The sequence below is a fragment of the Mustela nivalis genome (assembly GCF_964662115.1).
Source record: "Mustela nivalis genome assembly, chromosome: 17".
Lineage (NCBI taxonomy): Eukaryota > Metazoa > Chordata > Mammalia > Carnivora > Mustelidae > Mustela > Mustela nivalis.
The window spans coordinates 20,871,425-20,886,998 of record NC_139036.1 but is presented as its reverse complement, the minus strand read 5'-3'; the positions used below and the strand labels follow the sequence as shown (position 1 = coordinate 20,886,998).

The 15,574-nt window shown below is 44.4% G+C and overlaps 4 protein-coding genes across 18 annotated transcripts in view; 1 reads left to right on the top strand and 3 right to left on the bottom strand.

The window, feature by feature from the left end:
• Nucleotides 1-3,606, bottom strand: part of BLTP2 (bridge-like lipid transfer protein family member 2) — a 33,363-nt gene extending 29,757 nt beyond the window's left edge. For 4 of the 5 annotated variants that reach the window (XR_014304837.1, XR_014304838.1, XM_082706988.1 and 1 more), the window contains exons 1-7: nt 3,115-3,606; nt 2,111-2,234; nt 1,534-1,583; nt 1,093-1,240; nt 796-914; nt 507-567; nt 130-319 (exon numbers count right to left, since the gene is read on the bottom strand). Coding sequence is in view for 3 of the 5 variants with exons in the window: in XM_082706988.1 (XP_082563114.1) it covers nt 130-319; nt 507-567; nt 796-914; nt 1,093-1,240; nt 1,534-1,583; nt 2,111-2,234; nt 3,115-3,602 (1,180 nt within the window). In the remaining 2 variants the exon portion in view is untranslated. The remainder of the gene's footprint in view (nt 1-129; nt 320-506; nt 568-795; nt 915-1,092; nt 1,241-1,533; nt 1,584-2,110; nt 2,235-3,114) is intronic. The other variant, XM_082706989.1, reaches the window with a different exon arrangement.
• The window catches only part of ALDOC (aldolase, fructose-bisphosphate C), a 1,020,901-nt gene that overhangs the window by 70,584 nt on the left and 934,743 nt on the right, over nt 1-15,574 (bottom strand). The gene's annotated exons all lie outside the window — the stretch shown is intronic.
• SDF2 (stromal cell derived factor 2) lies at nt 5,609-15,200 on the bottom strand. Of its 6 annotated transcripts, XM_082707264.1 has the most exons (5): nt 14,754-14,889; nt 14,330-14,490; nt 12,267-12,463; nt 6,260-6,290; nt 5,609-6,151 (listed from the first exon to the last, which is right to left on the bottom strand). In XM_082707264.1, the coding sequence occupies exons 2-5, from the start codon at nt 14,436-14,438 to the stop codon at nt 6,003-6,005; spliced, it is 486 nt and encodes a 161-aa protein (XP_082563390.1). In that variant the 5' UTR covers nt 14,439-14,490; nt 14,754-14,889; the 3' UTR covers nt 5,609-6,002. The 6 variants fall into 6 exon arrangements, with proteins under 6 accessions (XP_082563390.1, XP_082563388.1, XP_082563389.1 ...); XM_082707262.1 differs by lacking the exon at nt 14,754-14,889 and adding an exon at nt 15,112-15,200 and having other exon boundaries at nt 5,609-6,290; XM_082707263.1 differs by lacking the exon at nt 14,330-14,490 and having other exon boundaries at nt 14,754-14,967.
• The window catches only part of SUPT6H (SPT6 homolog, histone chaperone and transcription elongation factor), a 34,269-nt gene continuing 33,897 nt past the window's right edge, over nt 15,203-15,574 (top strand). For 2 of the 6 annotated variants that reach the window (XM_082706993.1, XM_082706995.1), the window contains exon 1: nt 15,203-15,377. The gene's annotated coding sequence lies outside the window, so the exon portion shown is untranslated. Of the gene's footprint in view, nt 15,419-15,574 lie in introns of all 6 variants that reach the window. The other 4 variants (XM_082706996.1, XM_082706994.1, XM_082706998.1 and 1 more) reach the window with 4 other exon arrangements.

Genomic DNA, 15,574 nt, shown 5'->3' with positions numbered 1-15,574 from the left:
TATCCTCAGTGTCAAAAGTCATGCTGAATAACAAAGCACACCTAATGAGTAGTGAGACCACTGTTTTTACATAATTCCAGAATAATAAGAGAACAGCACACCCAAGAAGCTAACTGACCAGGGCTTTACCTGAACAAGGAACAGATGTGGGTGCCAGGCTTGGGCCCTGGCGTAGCAGCTGACTATGAAAAAGGCCCTCATGCAGTTCAGCATGGAGTGTCCACATATCCACAGTGATCGCCTTCAGTTGCCGACTGCTGATGCCCACCTCTAGACATAGCTTTAGGGCCAGTGAGAGCTCTGCTAGGCAGGTGTCCTCCTGTAGGGAGGATAAGCTGCTAAGGTGTTAAGATGTAGGGAATCAGGGAGTTTTGGGTCAAAATGCAGTGGTCTAGAACACCACCTTGAGAGAACTCCCCATAAGAACACAGAACCTAGAATGTGAGCTCCTTCATATCCCACGCCCAGAAGGAAACAAGGCATCTAAATGACCATGGCATACTCACCAACTGGCCACTCTTAAGAACTTTGCTGTTGATCTGATTTAGGCTCACCTCACATTTCAGCCTGGGAAAGGAAAAAAATTAAGAGCACTCGGCCCCTTTCTCACCACTTAACTTCAGTCAAGCTTTACTGGCTAAACGGAACAAGGCAAAGAAAAGTGCCTAACCTTAACCTCTCCTCAAATTGTTATAGAATGAGAACTTGACACCTTTATAAAACCCAGACATCCAGCCATGCGGACACTGTAAGGCAAGAATGGGACTACCAGATCTTCTTTCACCCAGTGGTTACCTTTTCCCATCACTATCCAAAAGAAAGCTGCTTCCTCTGATCTGAATGTGCCACAAAGACTCAGAAGTAGCCACCTTGAGAACCATGATGTTTATAGACTCTACATGAATGGAGAAGAGCTAGAAAGAAGCAGCAAAGAATAATCATTAGTACCAAGGCACTGCCTTTCCTTTCCAGTAGAGAAAGAATAAGAGACAGCTCTTGGTATTATATTCCCAAAACAGCAGAAAAATTCACCCATCACTCTACAGCCAGCTATCCCTACTACAGTCCAAGAAACTGGGAAAAGAATCTCACCTGACAGAAGATCTTCAGTAAGGATGGACTGAAGGACAGTTCCTTTTGATGCGCCCCAGTGCTCTGGGAAAATGGGGCAAACAAGCCAGAAACCTTCTGTAGGTCCGTTCTGATACGCACTTCTCCAAAGCACAATGCCACATAGCGTCTGCCCAGAAGAAAGATCCCACTGCCATCAGGTCCAGACCTTTATGGCAGTCTTCTCCCCTCCCCAATATTCACTCTCCAATCCTCCCTAAAAATGCAGCTCAAATCATGAAGAATAGCCTCATAGCAGTTATCAATATCTGTCTCACAAAATAATAGCCTCCAGGCTAACCAGGAGATATCAGCAAAACCCCAGCCCCCTCCTTGGGCTGTGAGGCCCCTGCAGAATGTCAGTCTGCAAACTCCAATCCCAAAATATTCCCCAAGGGAAGAGAGAGGATATAGGGTACTCACGGCAGATCATGGCTAAGGAGTTTGCTGGAAATCCACAGGCTATCAATTTCCTAAAACAGTGTGGAAAATAGCTTTGTACACTAGCTGCTAGTTAAGCCATGAGCAGCTTGACAGCCAGGAAATTTTCTAAGAAGAGGAGGAAGTCCTATAGCCCTTCCACTAAATATTCTCCACTCCATTTCCACCAACTTCTCTCCTCAGCACTATATCCTGCTCCTCACAATGACACTGGTTGAACTTGCTCAGTATTTCTCTTTTATGGACATGTTACTATTTCTCCTCTTAAATTAGAACAGTAAGTGCTTATTTCCTGTTATCTTTTCTCTGTGCTCAGTTCTGTATCCTTCTTATTGTACCCTGAACACTCTGTGCCTTATAAGCATTTTTAACTCAACAACTTGCATCAGTCCCAGTGCTTCCAAACTCTAAAATCATCTTGGCAAAGAAGTGACAAGGCTGGGCTAACTAGGAAAGCTACCCAGGATTTTAGAGAAAAAAAAAAAAAAAGAAAGAAAGAAAGAGTTAAAATTTAGCTGAATCCACCCCACACACACCCAGGGAGTTCCCCAAGACTCACCACTGTTTGCTGGTGTTGCTGAAACTTAAGGCTGACATTCTGTATCCAAAAAAAGGAGCCAATCTTTAGTTCCGCCTGCAGCTTCCGCTGACACCACTTGGTGGCCAACCGGACCACAAACCACCTGCAGAAAAATCCCTGTGAGTTCCCAGGACCATCTTCCAATTTTGGCTTCCCTCACCCCTTCCTGGTCCTAGAAGGCCTTGCAAAAAGGTCATGTCCTAAAGCTGGATCTTCTGGGCAACTCTCCGGTCTCCCAAAACAACATTCTGTCAGGTACACTCGGCCGCAAAGATCAAAACCCTAGCCCTGGAGTGTCCCCTCCACCCAAATGAAATCAGACAAACTACAGTCCACCTCCTAAATTGGGGACAAAGAAAGCAATCTTTCCAATCCTTAGGAACCCCAGATGAAGGAGGAAGAAGCCCGACGGGGAGTCGAAATACAGGCAGCCGTGTCAGATGTGTCATCACACACTACCCCCACGGGGTCTCTGTCTCCGCCCCCCAGACAGGTGTCAGCGAGAAGGCACCGTGGGGTCACACCCGGCCGGCTCAAATGCCGCTCTTCCCTGGGCAGCCAGACCTGTTCCGTCTCCTAGGGCGAGGCTGCAGGTGCCCTCTGCTCTCAGTGACAGGGACACTCAGGGGCAAATGGAGGCCACCAGGCCGGGCCCCCTTCTCTCCCCCCACCCCCAAACACACACACACACACACACCCCTATTCAGTTCCCAGCCTCAGCATCCCCTCAGGCCTCGCCCGGTCCCTCAGTGTCCCCTACTCCCAGTTTCTCGGTGCCAGCTCGGGCCGCACGCCCCCGCTCAAGCCCGCCGCGCGCGCCCTCCGCGGCTCCCCTCAGGCCCTCCCCCTCCGCCGCCAGCGCAGCTTCTCCTCCAGCCCGCTTTCCCTCCCCGTCCGGCCCCGCGCGCCTTTCCAGCGCGTGCCCCCTCCTCAGTCTCTCTTCCTTCCCCAGCCTCCACCCGCTGTAGCCGGGATCCTCTCACCGGCCTAAGAAGAGGGCGCTGAGGGCAACCAACAGCAAGGCCAACAGCGCGGAGAAGAACAGGGGCATTCCGGCCCCTGCCCGGCCTGGCTCCGGCCCCCGCCCTGCCGGGGCCCCCCCACGCCGGCTCCGCTCTGCGCCGCCGCGGGCCGACCAGCCGCACGCGCAGGAAAAGCGCTGGACTGGGAAGCGTTGGCGCGCGTGCACCCCGCCCCCCACAGCCCGCCAGCCAGCCAGCCAGCTGTCTCCCTGCCCCACTCCTCCCCGCGCCAGCAAGCGGGCAGGGCCGACCGGCTGCCTGCGCGAAGTTCGGGCGTGGCTCCAAAGGAGCCGGGGCTCACGAAGGGGTAGGGGGCGGACCTCGCGCCGACTGACACTCATGCCCCGCCCCTGACCCACCCTTCCGCACCCGGAAATGGGGAGCCTGAGGCTTGCAGCAGTCCCGAGTCTGAGCCCGTCCCCGGCTGGCAACAGACCTGGCTGTCTCATTTTCATGGCAGACTTCCACTTTCAAAGCACTTTCCCAGGGTGGTTAGAGTCCGCTTTACCACTTCGGGTCCGAACTGAGGGTACGGCGGAAGTTAGGCCCCTAGGACACACGGAGTAGCTGTCCTATCTTACTCAAGAGCCTTATCTGAGAATCACTGAGGAAACCAAGAACTAAAAGACAACAGTCGAAATTCATTCCAGCCACAGAGGAATGAGTTGTTCATTCATGTTACTGATTGAATACTGTTCTAGTCAGTATGTACTGACCTACTGTGTGAGAAACGCAATTTTCTGGATCCTTCACTGGACAAGTTTTCAGTCTCTACTGTGTAAAGCACAATTTGGGTACTGAGCTGAGGGGATATGACAAAAATAGAGAATATTATTCTTACTGCTCAACAAATAGTTTATTTTGGAGGCAAACATAATTGCAAGAAATAGATAATTCAGGATCAACTTTATTTTGCCTGTGTCCGTCTCTATGAAATAAGGAAACTGGACAAAGATCCCTTCAAACTCTGATACAGTGATGCTAATACAATACAAGCTAAAACAAGTTCTGAGGATTTCAACATTACTTCATATCCCTTTACTCTTACATCCCAATCTCCATAAATGTCCTTCAAGATTTTACTTGGAAACTCTTTTCCACTCCTTCAGAAAAGGACCATTTCAATTTTCACATTGGGTTACCCACAGTTTTTACCCCTTCAACTGGTTTCCTTATCTAGTCCTCTTGTCAGTCATTTCACATCCCCCCAAAGACTCCACCATTTGTTTCAAATTCACACTTATCTCTCAAGCATTATAATCTGCAGCCTCTTAGCAAGGTAGGTTCTGTCTGTGAACCCTCAGGGAAGGCCCAGCAACTCAGTGAAAACTCTGTTCAAGCCAAGTTGGGGGTACCTTGCAACATACCTCTCTATTCATTCTCATCTTGTCCAATATGTTCCCTTTACCCAGCTGATTCCTATCCCTTCCTTTCTACTTTCTCCCCAGACTATTTCCAGCCTACTCCCAGTATCACAATAACCTGAAATGTTGATTTTATCGTTTGCCTACTTCTGGAAATCTCAAATGATCAATGCAACTGAAGTGGGAAGAGGGAAGAGAATGGATATGGAGCTCAACTAGTTCACGGTCTCGACGTACTGAAACAAGTCCTTGTGAAAGAGAACAAGCCTCTTAATGTGATGGCATAGACCCATTATGCCCAAATGTTTAACCTTAAGTCCCTAAAGGAAAGGACGGGGGAACAATTGTTTCTAAAAATAAAAGGCCTGCTAGTCACTGAAATTCCAGCAGAGAGAAGACACCTCTGTTTACCACTACCATGCTCAAAGACCTAGGAGCAAACTTTCTGGAACTGACCAGCAGACAGAAAGGAAGAAATGAGATAAGCATAGGACAAAAGTATTCTAACCCCTCTTTCAGAAAAAGCTATCCCTACATTTATCCATAAAAGAGCAATTATTATCCAAGAGTGAACATAACTATACTGTAGAGAAAGAATGTGAGCCAGACACAGTTGGATTCCTATCCTTATTTACTAGCTTTAAGTTACTTACTCAAGGACAATTTAAGCATTTAAGTAAGTAAGGCAGTTATTCAACCTTCATGTTCTGCATTGGTAATACCGTAATACTTACACTAGATGTATGAAGATTAAAGGAGGTAAGAGCTATCATACAGTATCTAGTATTTAGCAGACAGTGAATATTAGTTTTTTGTTTTTTTTTCTCAACTGCAGTTAACACATCCAGAGTAAAACATTTCACTATTTTTTAAGCTGAATTCCTTGAGGGTCTTCAGCCATAATTAAAAATCTAGTAAAAGAGGTGCTAGGAGAGAAGTGAAAATAGAGAAAAAGTCTGGATGCAAGTAAGGCTCTTAAAAGGGCCCACACCAAAGGCTCCCAGCATCTCTAGAGTGATAGCAGTAACATGTGTCAGACTCAAGGATCAATCAGATTATGAAACAGCACACCTAATAAAGGACAACACTGGTGACTAATAATGAAATTCTTTATCATTTTGGAGAAAGAAAGAAGGAGAAAAGTCACACATCAATAATCCATGATCCCAAGATTCTGATGAGTAAAAATTTCCCAACTAGGAGGGGTATCTCCCTCAGTTTCTGTTTTATCGATAGTAATAAAAATATCTGCTCCTTCACCAGCAAGTCCTGTACTCAAAAAGAACTGACCCAGAGTCTGGGAGAACAACAAATTCAAGTGTGAAGAGTTGAAGCTTCCAAACACAGCCACTGTTTTCTGTCATGCATCTTCATCTCAGTGGTGACATGGCCACTGCCCAGGGAACCTGGGGCAGGGATCCCCGGGTGGAGCAGCAACAGATGTCATGAACACTGTGTGGTGACATTGGCTCACAGCTTCCAGACTCATAGCTCTGCATGATGAGCTTCTGCCTTTAACAACTCACTGGGTTTCATGAAGATGCCTTCCATGGCTTTCCAGTAGTTGTTCTGGCTTGGCTGGGCCATGCCATGTACCTCCTTTTGCCCACTAATGGGTCGGCCATATTGTTCTCCTGTGACAGACAGCAGAACTTCAGTGGAAGAATGCTTGAACCGCACCTCACCATCCCTCACCCAGTAGGGGCCGTTACAGAGCACCGTCCAGTCATCTAGATAATCACCTTCACCTTCCTCACCAAAAGCACTCACTTCCTGAAAGACACAAATGGTAGCAACATTAGCATAACTGACACATAGGCTTAGAAGGGAAAAAGAAGCAATGCGAAGAAAAATAAGGCTACTGAAAAGTAAAAAATAAAAGGCTTTCCAGTGCTATTTAAAAATAAACTGTGGGAGGGGCACCTGCGTGTCTCAGTCATTAAGCGGCTGCCTTCCGCTCAGGTCACGATCCCAGCGTCCTGGGATCAAGCCCTGCATTGGGCTCCCTGCTCAGTGGGGGATCTGCTTCTCCCTCTCCAGCTCCCCCTGCTTGTGTTCCCTCTCTCCGCTCTCTCTCTGTCAAATAAATTAATTAATTAAATAAATCTTAAAAAAAAAAAACCCACGGGGAAAAGTTTTTTAATAAAACTTTCAAAAATAAATGGTGAAAAAGATTTAAAAAAAGATAAAAAGATACAAAAGACATGAAATCAGTTGCCCTAGGATTACGTTCCAAACACTTACTTTGCAAGTAATCCTGTATTTGCCTTACTCTTGTTATTTGACTTTAAATATTCCTGCCTCATTCCCTTAACTACATTTTAAGTGACATGGTAAGCCACAAAAATAGAAAGCGGGGGATGGGCTTTCGAGACTGGCAGACCTTGAATCTCCACTCCATTCCATTCCTTCCTGTGCAACTCCTTCATTTCCTCCTCTAAAAACTCATGACAGTATCACCTTACAAAATAATTGTGAGAACTAAATAAAATAAATAGAGTTCCTCCCTTTCTCTTCTACTCCCACTCCCCTTAAGAACAAATACTCATAGAGTTTCTATTGCAATAAAAAATTAATGGGACACCAGGATGGCTCCGTTGATTTAACTGTCTGCCTTTGGCTCAGGTCATGATCCCAGGGTCCTGGGATCAATTTCTGTGTCAGGCTCCTTGCTCAGTGGGAAGTCTGCTTCTCCTTCTCCTTCTGCCTGCCACTGACCCTGCTGGTGTTCTCACTCTGACAGAGAAATTGAAAAAAAAAAAAAAAAAAAAAACTTAAAAAAAAAAAAGGTAGAGGGGACCTGGGTGACTCAGTGGGTTAATAAAGCCTCTGCCTTCAGCTCAGGTCATGATCCCAGAATCCTAGGATCGAGCACCGCATTGGGCTCTCTGCTTGGCGGGGAGCCTGCTTCCCTTCCTCTCTCTCTGCCTGCCTCTCTGCCTACTGTGATCTCTGTCTGCCAAATAAATAAATAAATAAATGTGTGGTGTTTTTTTTAAGATTTTATTTATTTATTTGACAGAGAGAGATCACAAGTAGGCAGAGAGGCAGGCAGAGAGAGAGAGAGGAAGGGAAGCAGGCTCCCTGCTGAGCAGGGACTCGATCCCAGGACCCCGAGATCATGACCCGAGCCGAAGGCAGTGGCCTAACCCACTGAGCCACCCAGGCGCCCCCCCCTTTTTTTAAAGGGTAGAAAGTCATTTAAAAAAAGTTACTGATTATTTCAGAAATATATAAATCCATCCTAAGCTATATAATTTCAGATAATTAAACCGGTCATTTGGCAATAGTCTCTAAGACAAAAGGCAAAAGGAAATGTACATAATTAACAATTTTTTTTTTTTTTAATTTATTTGAGAGAGAAACAGTGAGAGAGAGCATGAGCTAGGAGAAGGTCAGAGAGCGAAGCAGACTTCCCATGGAGCTGGGAGCCTGATGCGGGACTCGATCCCGGGACTCCGGGATCATGACCTGAGCCAAAGGCAGTCGTCCAACCAAATGAGCCACCCAGGCGTCCCCATAATTAACAATTCTACTATACTTGTATTTTTTAAGATTTTATTTATTTGTCAGAGAGAGAAAGTACACACAAGCAGGCAGAGAGGCAGGCAGAGAGAGGAGGAAGCAGGCTCCCTGCTGAGCAGAGAGCCCGATGTGGGACTCGATCCCAAGACCCAGGATCATGACCTGAGTCGATGGCAGCGGCTTAACCAACTGAGCCACCCAGGCATCCATATATATATATTTTTTAAAGATTTTATTTACTTGTCAGAGAGAGAGAATGAGCGCACAAGCAGGCAGAGTGGCAGGCGGAGGTGGAGAGAGAAGCAGGCCAAGCAAGGAGCCCCATGTGGAACTTGATCCCAGGACCCCGGGATCATGACCTGAGCCAAAAGCAGCGGCTTAAACAACTTAGCCACCCAGGCGTCCCTACTTGCATTGTTGTGAGTGCAACTTTTTGTTGATCATCTGTTTGTTTGTTGCTATAGACTTCTTTTTTTTCTAAGTAGGCTCTATGCCCAGCATGGAGCCTAACAGGGGACTGAACTCATGACCCTGAGATCAAGGCCTGAGCTGAGATCAAGAGTCAGACAACTGGGGCACCTGAATGGCTATTGGTTAAGCGTCTGACTTGGTGGGCACCTGGGTAGTCAGTTAAGCATCTGCCTTCGGCTCAGGCCATGATCCCAGGGTCCTGTGACTGACCCCCATGGCAGGCTCCTTGCTCAGCAGGGAGCCTCCTTCTCCCTCTCCCTCTGCAGGCTGCTCCTCCTACTTGTGCACTCTGTCAAATAAATAAATAAAATATTTTTTAAAAAGCGTCTGGTTTCGGCTTGGGTCTTGATCTTGGGATGCTGGTATCAAACCCTGCATCAGACTCCACGCTCAGCAGGGAGTCTGCTTCTCTCTCTTCCTCTGCCCCACAGCATGCTGTCTCTCTCTCAAATAAATTTCTTTAAAAAGGGGAGGGGGCACCTGGGTGTCTCAGTGGGTTAAGATCTCTGTCTGTCAAATAAATAAATATATAAAATCTTAAAAAAAAAAAAAACACCCACAAAGTTATTTAACCAACCAAGCCACCCAGGCACCCCACAATTCTACCATACTTGTATATGGAACTGAACAAGTAAATGGATGACATCTGGTGGGAACCAGATATCTGTGTGGAAATTTACAAATAAGTAAAGGGAGGAGAATAGTATGCTCTAAATGGTAATGGATTTATAGTTGGAGACATTAATAGGAACTCACATTTAACATAATCAAGATATATTTTTACATAAAAATATTTATAGATAGGTCTACATATATATACACGTTTCTTTGTTCTGTCAGGTGAGAAGGCCTAAAAGAGACAATACCCCAGTAGCAACAAGCTCACGTAAGGGCTAAGATCATGGTTTCTAATATCATTCTTCAATAAAAGGAAACAGAACTCCTTGGAGAAATAGCTGATTCTAGGACTGGGGCAAGAAATATACAAGATGGGGCACCTGGGTGGCTCAGTTGTTAAGCGTCTGCCTTCAGCTCAGGTCATGATGCCAGGGTCCTGGGATCAAGACCCACATTGCTCCTTGCTCAGCTAGGAGCCTCCTTCTCTCTCTGGTGCCACTCCCCCTGCTTGTGTCCTCTCTACCTGACAAATAAATAAATATCTTACCAATAAAAAAAAAAAAAGAAAGAAATATACAAGACGAGTCTAGAGTATCTTCAAGTGCCAAAAAGAAAAGGAAAGGTTAAAACACACACATACACAAAAATGGACATAGGAGACAAGTAAAAAAGTTCCCAATGGCCAATGTTGAAACAATCTGAGCAACAAAATAAAGGCAGTGGTATGTGATTTTTAACTCAGAGTATAAAATATTCATGAGTCCATACTGATACAAATGATTGCACATATAAGTACAGAAGAGACATATACCCATGCAGAAGAATTCCAAGTAACTTTTTTATCTACTTTATCTAAAGGAAGGGGAGCATAACTCCCCATTCCTTAAGTATGGGCTGTGCATAGTGACATCCTTCCAAAAGTACAATACAGAAAGGAGTGGGGTGGAGAGATGAAAAGAATAACTTTTAAGGAGAAACATCACAAACACTATTTCAACAGTCATAAATCATGTAGATAGTGTGTACCTGTGACACGATGTGATAAAAATGGTACTTTACCCCTGTGGCCATCCTCCTAAAAATCTTTCTAAGCCTGATCTAACCGTAACAAAAACACCAGACAAATCTCAATAGAAGAGCACCTTATCGTATACTTGACCAGCATTCCTCAAAACTGTCAAGGTAATCAAAAAAAAGAATTTGGAAAAAAAAAAAAAAAAGAAGAAGAAGAAAACAAAAACAAAGAACAAAAAAACAAGAATTTTAAAAACTGCCACACCTCAGAGGAGCCTGAGGAGACATGACAACTAAATGTAATGGGTATCCTGGATGGGCAACTGGAACATAAAAAGTATAGTACGTAAAAACTAAGGATATCAAAATAAACTAGGACTTTAGTTGATAACAATGTATCTTTAACTGCTTTATAAACTATAGGAAATTTACCATACTAATATAAGATGCTAACAGGAAAAACTATGTGCAAAGTGGCACATAGTTTGAACTCATTAATGAGTTCATATCTCCCAAAAGCTCAAGGCTTTAAAAAAATGGCACAATACCAGGGTGTCTGGCTGGCTCACGTGGGGCATGCAACTCTTGATCTTGGGGCAGTGAGTTCAAGCCCCACACTGGGCACAGAGCTTACTATAGTTAAAAAAATAAAAATTAAGGGCCCCTGGGTGGCTCAGTAGGTTAAGCCTCTGCCTTACAGCTCAGGTCATGGTCTCAGGGTTCTGGGATCAAGGCCCACATCAGGCTCTCTGCTCAGAAGGGAGACTGCTTCCTCCTCTCTCTCTGCCTACTTGTGATCTCTCTCTGTCAGATAAATACATAAAATCTTTTAAAAAAAAATAAATAAAAATTAAAATTAAAAAGTGGCACAATACTTAATCCATTTTCCTAATGTGATTGGTTAGCTGAACTCATTTAAAATAATTTTTATTCAAACTTTGGAAACAGTTGTTTTTTTTATGTGAATATAGTTGACACACAATTGTTTTATCAGTTTCAGGTATACAACATTGCCATTCAAGAAGTCTATACATTATGCTACACTCACCATAAGCATGTAGCTACTACCACTGGTCACCATACAATGCTTTTACAGTATCACAGATTATATTCTCTATGCTGTACCTTTTATCCCTATGACTTAGTCATTCGATAACTGGAAGCCTGTTATCTTCCACTCCCTTTACCCATTCTGCCCATCTCTGCACCTCCTTCCTCTCTGACAACCATCAGTTTGTTCTCCACATTTATAGGTCTGATTCTGCTTTTTGTTTGTTCATTTGTTTTCTGAGATTCCACATATAAAAGAAATCACATGGTATTTGTCTTTCTCCTATTTATTTTATTTAGCCTAATACCCTTTAGGTCCATCCATATTGTTACAAATGACAAGATCTCATTTTTTTATGGCTGAGTAATATTCTACTGTGTATATACGTATATACCGTATCTTCATCACCCATGCATCCACTGACGTATGCTTGGTTTGCTTCCATATCTCAGGTTTTGTAAATAATGCTGCAATAAACATAGGGGTGCACATTTCTTTCCAAATCAGTGTTTTCATTTTCTTTAGTTAAACATACAATAACAGAATTACTGATTATATGACATTTCTATTTTTTAATTTTTTTAGGAACCTCCATACTGTTTTCTAAAGTGGCTACACCAATCTAAATTCCCACCAACAGTGTATAAGGGTTCCGTTTTCTCCACATCCTCACTAATACTTGTTATTTCTTGTTTTTTGATTATATCCATTCTGTCAGGTATAAGGTGATACCTTACTATGGTTTTAATTCGCATTTCCCTGATGATTAATGACGTTGAGCTCTTTTCATGTGTCAACACTGGGTTTCTTTGCTGCAGAATTTATCAAGATGACTTATGATATGCCATTATATACCTATTCTGTTCTTTTCTCATTTCTTGATTTCATCTAGATGTAAACTCTCTATTTTGACCAGAAATAATTTCCTTCATACTTATGAGACAAAGCCAATTCTCCATGCCTGCACAAAAAAGAACATCTACTCCCAGGAAAGAAAGGGCTAAGGACCAAGATATTAGACAATGCAATAAATGCACAGGGCACCAGTGATCCACAGGATGCCACCTCACCTGGTTTCCAGAAAGAGGTGAGGTGAAATGGTGACTATGGAGGTTTCGGCCAGTGTTGACATGTGTTAGCCGGATGGGTTGGCCACATTTGATGGGGGTTCCCCTCTCACACACTGTAGCAGTCTTCCCCCGTATCCTCCAGTAACTATTGCTGTCGTCCACAGAGGTTACACCTGTCACTGACTGCTGCCCACTACCTGTAGTCCAAAAAGAAAAAGAGAGAGAAAATGCGTTCAACCTAATCCCTCTTTCCTAAGGCCAATAATGGGCCCTGTATTATAAAATAGGTTTGGAAGAGTGGAGAGGAAACCCTATGCTTATTTCTTTGTCTATAACATTTAAAAAATACATGAGAAATACTAAATATATTTATACAGTATTATTGTTCGATAAATTATACTTATATGTACAATATCAGAAAACTCTAACAATTTGCATCAAAGGGCACTATTTAGTGAATGAACTTATGTTCATTTTTGAAACACAAGTATGATGTACCTATATACAATAACCTGAATATCCCCTAGTATATGTCACATGATTGAAACATGTTTAATATTTTTAAATGTTTACTATGTATTACAATCAAAACTTTTGTCACATTTCACAATAAAAAGGAGACCAGATTTTGCTGTGAACTTTAAGCAATCACTGCAGCTCCCCAGTGCCCTGTGAGTGATCAATCAATGTGTTATAAAAGTAATCATAAGTCCCCTAAATCTGGTTAATACTGCCTAAAGAGAGAAAATTCTGGTTAAAAGGTACCAGACTAAACACACACCTACAGACTTAAAAAGAAAAAAGAAAATATATAAATAATTGCTAGCCAGCTATGTGTACTGAGCGCTTTCTAAATGTCAGATACCAATCCAAACCCTTTGCCTGAATATTCTTATTTGATACATGCATATACCCTAAGGTAAATATTATTATCATCCCCAATATACACTGGAGTCTCAGAAAGGCTGAATAGTACACCCCAGGCCACACAGCACCAAGACACAGTGCTGGGGTTTGAACTTAGATGGCCCAACTCTAAAACTCACTCTTTTTTTTTTTTTTAAAGATTTTATTTATTTGACAGAGAGATCACAAGTAGGCAGAGAAGCAGGCAGATAGAGATGGGGAAGCAGGCTCCCTGCCAAGCAGAGAACCCAATGTGGGGCTCGATCCCAGGACCCTGAGATCATGACCTGAGCTGAAGGCAGAGGATTAACCCTCTGAGCCACCCAGGTGCCCCTAGAACTCACTCTTAACCACTCTATCACATGGTCTCCCAAGAAACTTTATTTTCTGTCAAGTTACATCAGAGACCACAATCTCACATAAATTCCCAGGATATTCTCTTTCCTATGCCTATTCCTATTATCAGGCCTTTCTCCCACATTCTGATTTAGTAGAGCCAAACTAGGAATCTAGATTAAATTAAAAAGTGGGGAGCTGGACACATAGACAAGTGTTCACTGAATGGCTGCTAGGATTATAAAACATCCCAACAATGACAACTCAGTCCTTCCCTAGTCTAACTAGTCAGATACATTTTGAGAATCATGAACCACAGACTAGCCCCCACCCTCTCTTAACTGATAGCATCATCAGACATCTAACACAGAAATCTAGCAATCATCTTAGATGCATCTCACATCTCACTAACTGAACTTTCTTCTCTCTCTCTCTCTTTTTTTTTTTTTTTGTTAGTTCTGGTTTTCCTGTAACTTGGTGACTGGCTCACTATTTTATCTCCTGTATCTAGATCACTATTAGGGATGTAATAACAGTTTATTATAGCTATACTGAATGAATAAACCCACAAATAATTACTAAATTATAAATGAACCCAAACCAAGCATTTTAATATCCTATGTTAAAAAGTCCTCTTAACGATTTCCTCTCCAATTCCAATGAGTGCTTTAAATTCTTTACAAGAAGGGTAAAGTTTGAATAAAAAGAGGCCAAAGGAAAATGGTTGAAGAGCAAGTGTAAGATGCAAAACAGCTAGAACAGAAAGATACAGTCAAAAAGTGAGGTCTTGGAATTCAAGACTTCAGAGATACAGCACTTACTGTAATTTTCTACATGTTTGTCTCTCCCGCACTGAATAGTGCCAGCCTGGAGTAGCTGAAAGCAGGCTTTGAAACTGGACAGATTTGGTTCGAACCCCGTCTCTGTCATTCACTAGCTGCAAGGCTCTGAGCATGCGACTTATCTGAGTTTGTTTCCTCATCTGTAAAATGAGGATAACAATCGTCTCTACCTCGTAGGAATGTTGTAAGTCCAAAAAAGTGTACGTGTAATACGCCCGATACACAGCTCACCGGACAGAAGATGATATTTTGCCCAGTTCTCCGATTCTCCGCCTCTAGACCTCAGGAACCTCCCCCGGATTCCCCTAACCTTCCCAGACCACACCCCTCAAATTTTCTCTTGGCCCCGCCCCCTCCAGAGCCTACCAGCCCCTCCCAACCCACCTAACCCGGGTGGCAGTACCTGACCCATAGCGCACGTCGTGTGAGTGCAGTCTCACGTTGTGGCGCGTATTGAGTAGCTTCACCACCGAGCCGCATGTAACGACAGCCAGATTGGACGCTCCCACAGCACTCCACAAACCCCCCAACAACAGTAGCGACACCACAACCATCCTAGCTGAAGCGCAGAGCCCCTAATCTTCGAAGAAACCCCGGCCCCTCCCCGGAACCGGAAGCTGCCGGCGGAACCACAGAGAGGAGGAAATGAGAAAGCCCTAGTTTACTCTTTATGGTTCCTTTGGCTAGAGCGGCCCGAGGAAGCCGTGCGTCCGGACGCTTCCGATCCCCAAGTTCTGTTCCCAAGTTTCTGTGATACTTACCTTCCTGAGCCGTTTCGGCCAGTTTTCGCGCCCTAATAAACGAAGCCCCGAGAGTCAGGTGAGAGAAGAGTGAAAGAAATGGTCCGCCCACTCCCGGTGACAGGGAGCCGGACGTGACGTAGCACGTTGACGCAGCAGCGGCGGCGGTGGCGGCGGCGGAGGGGCCGTGCGGTGGGTCCGTACTATCCTTTCCCAGTCTCGGTTCGACGACTCCATTTTCCTCGGTGGGGGCTTAGCGCACCGGAGTAGCGGCGGGCTTCAGGCAGGTAAAGTTCGAGCTGGAAAGCGTGTTCCTCGAAAGGGTCAGGTGAGGAACAAGGCTCCTAGGGCCTGGTCCCGTAAGGGAAGAGTTACTGGGGAGCGGTATGCGGGAAGAAGGGGGCCCCCCCGGCCTTCTCTACTCTACGAGGGAAAAGGGGAAGGAAACCGGAGTAGTTTCCTAGAGTCTCAGAGCTTTTCCCAG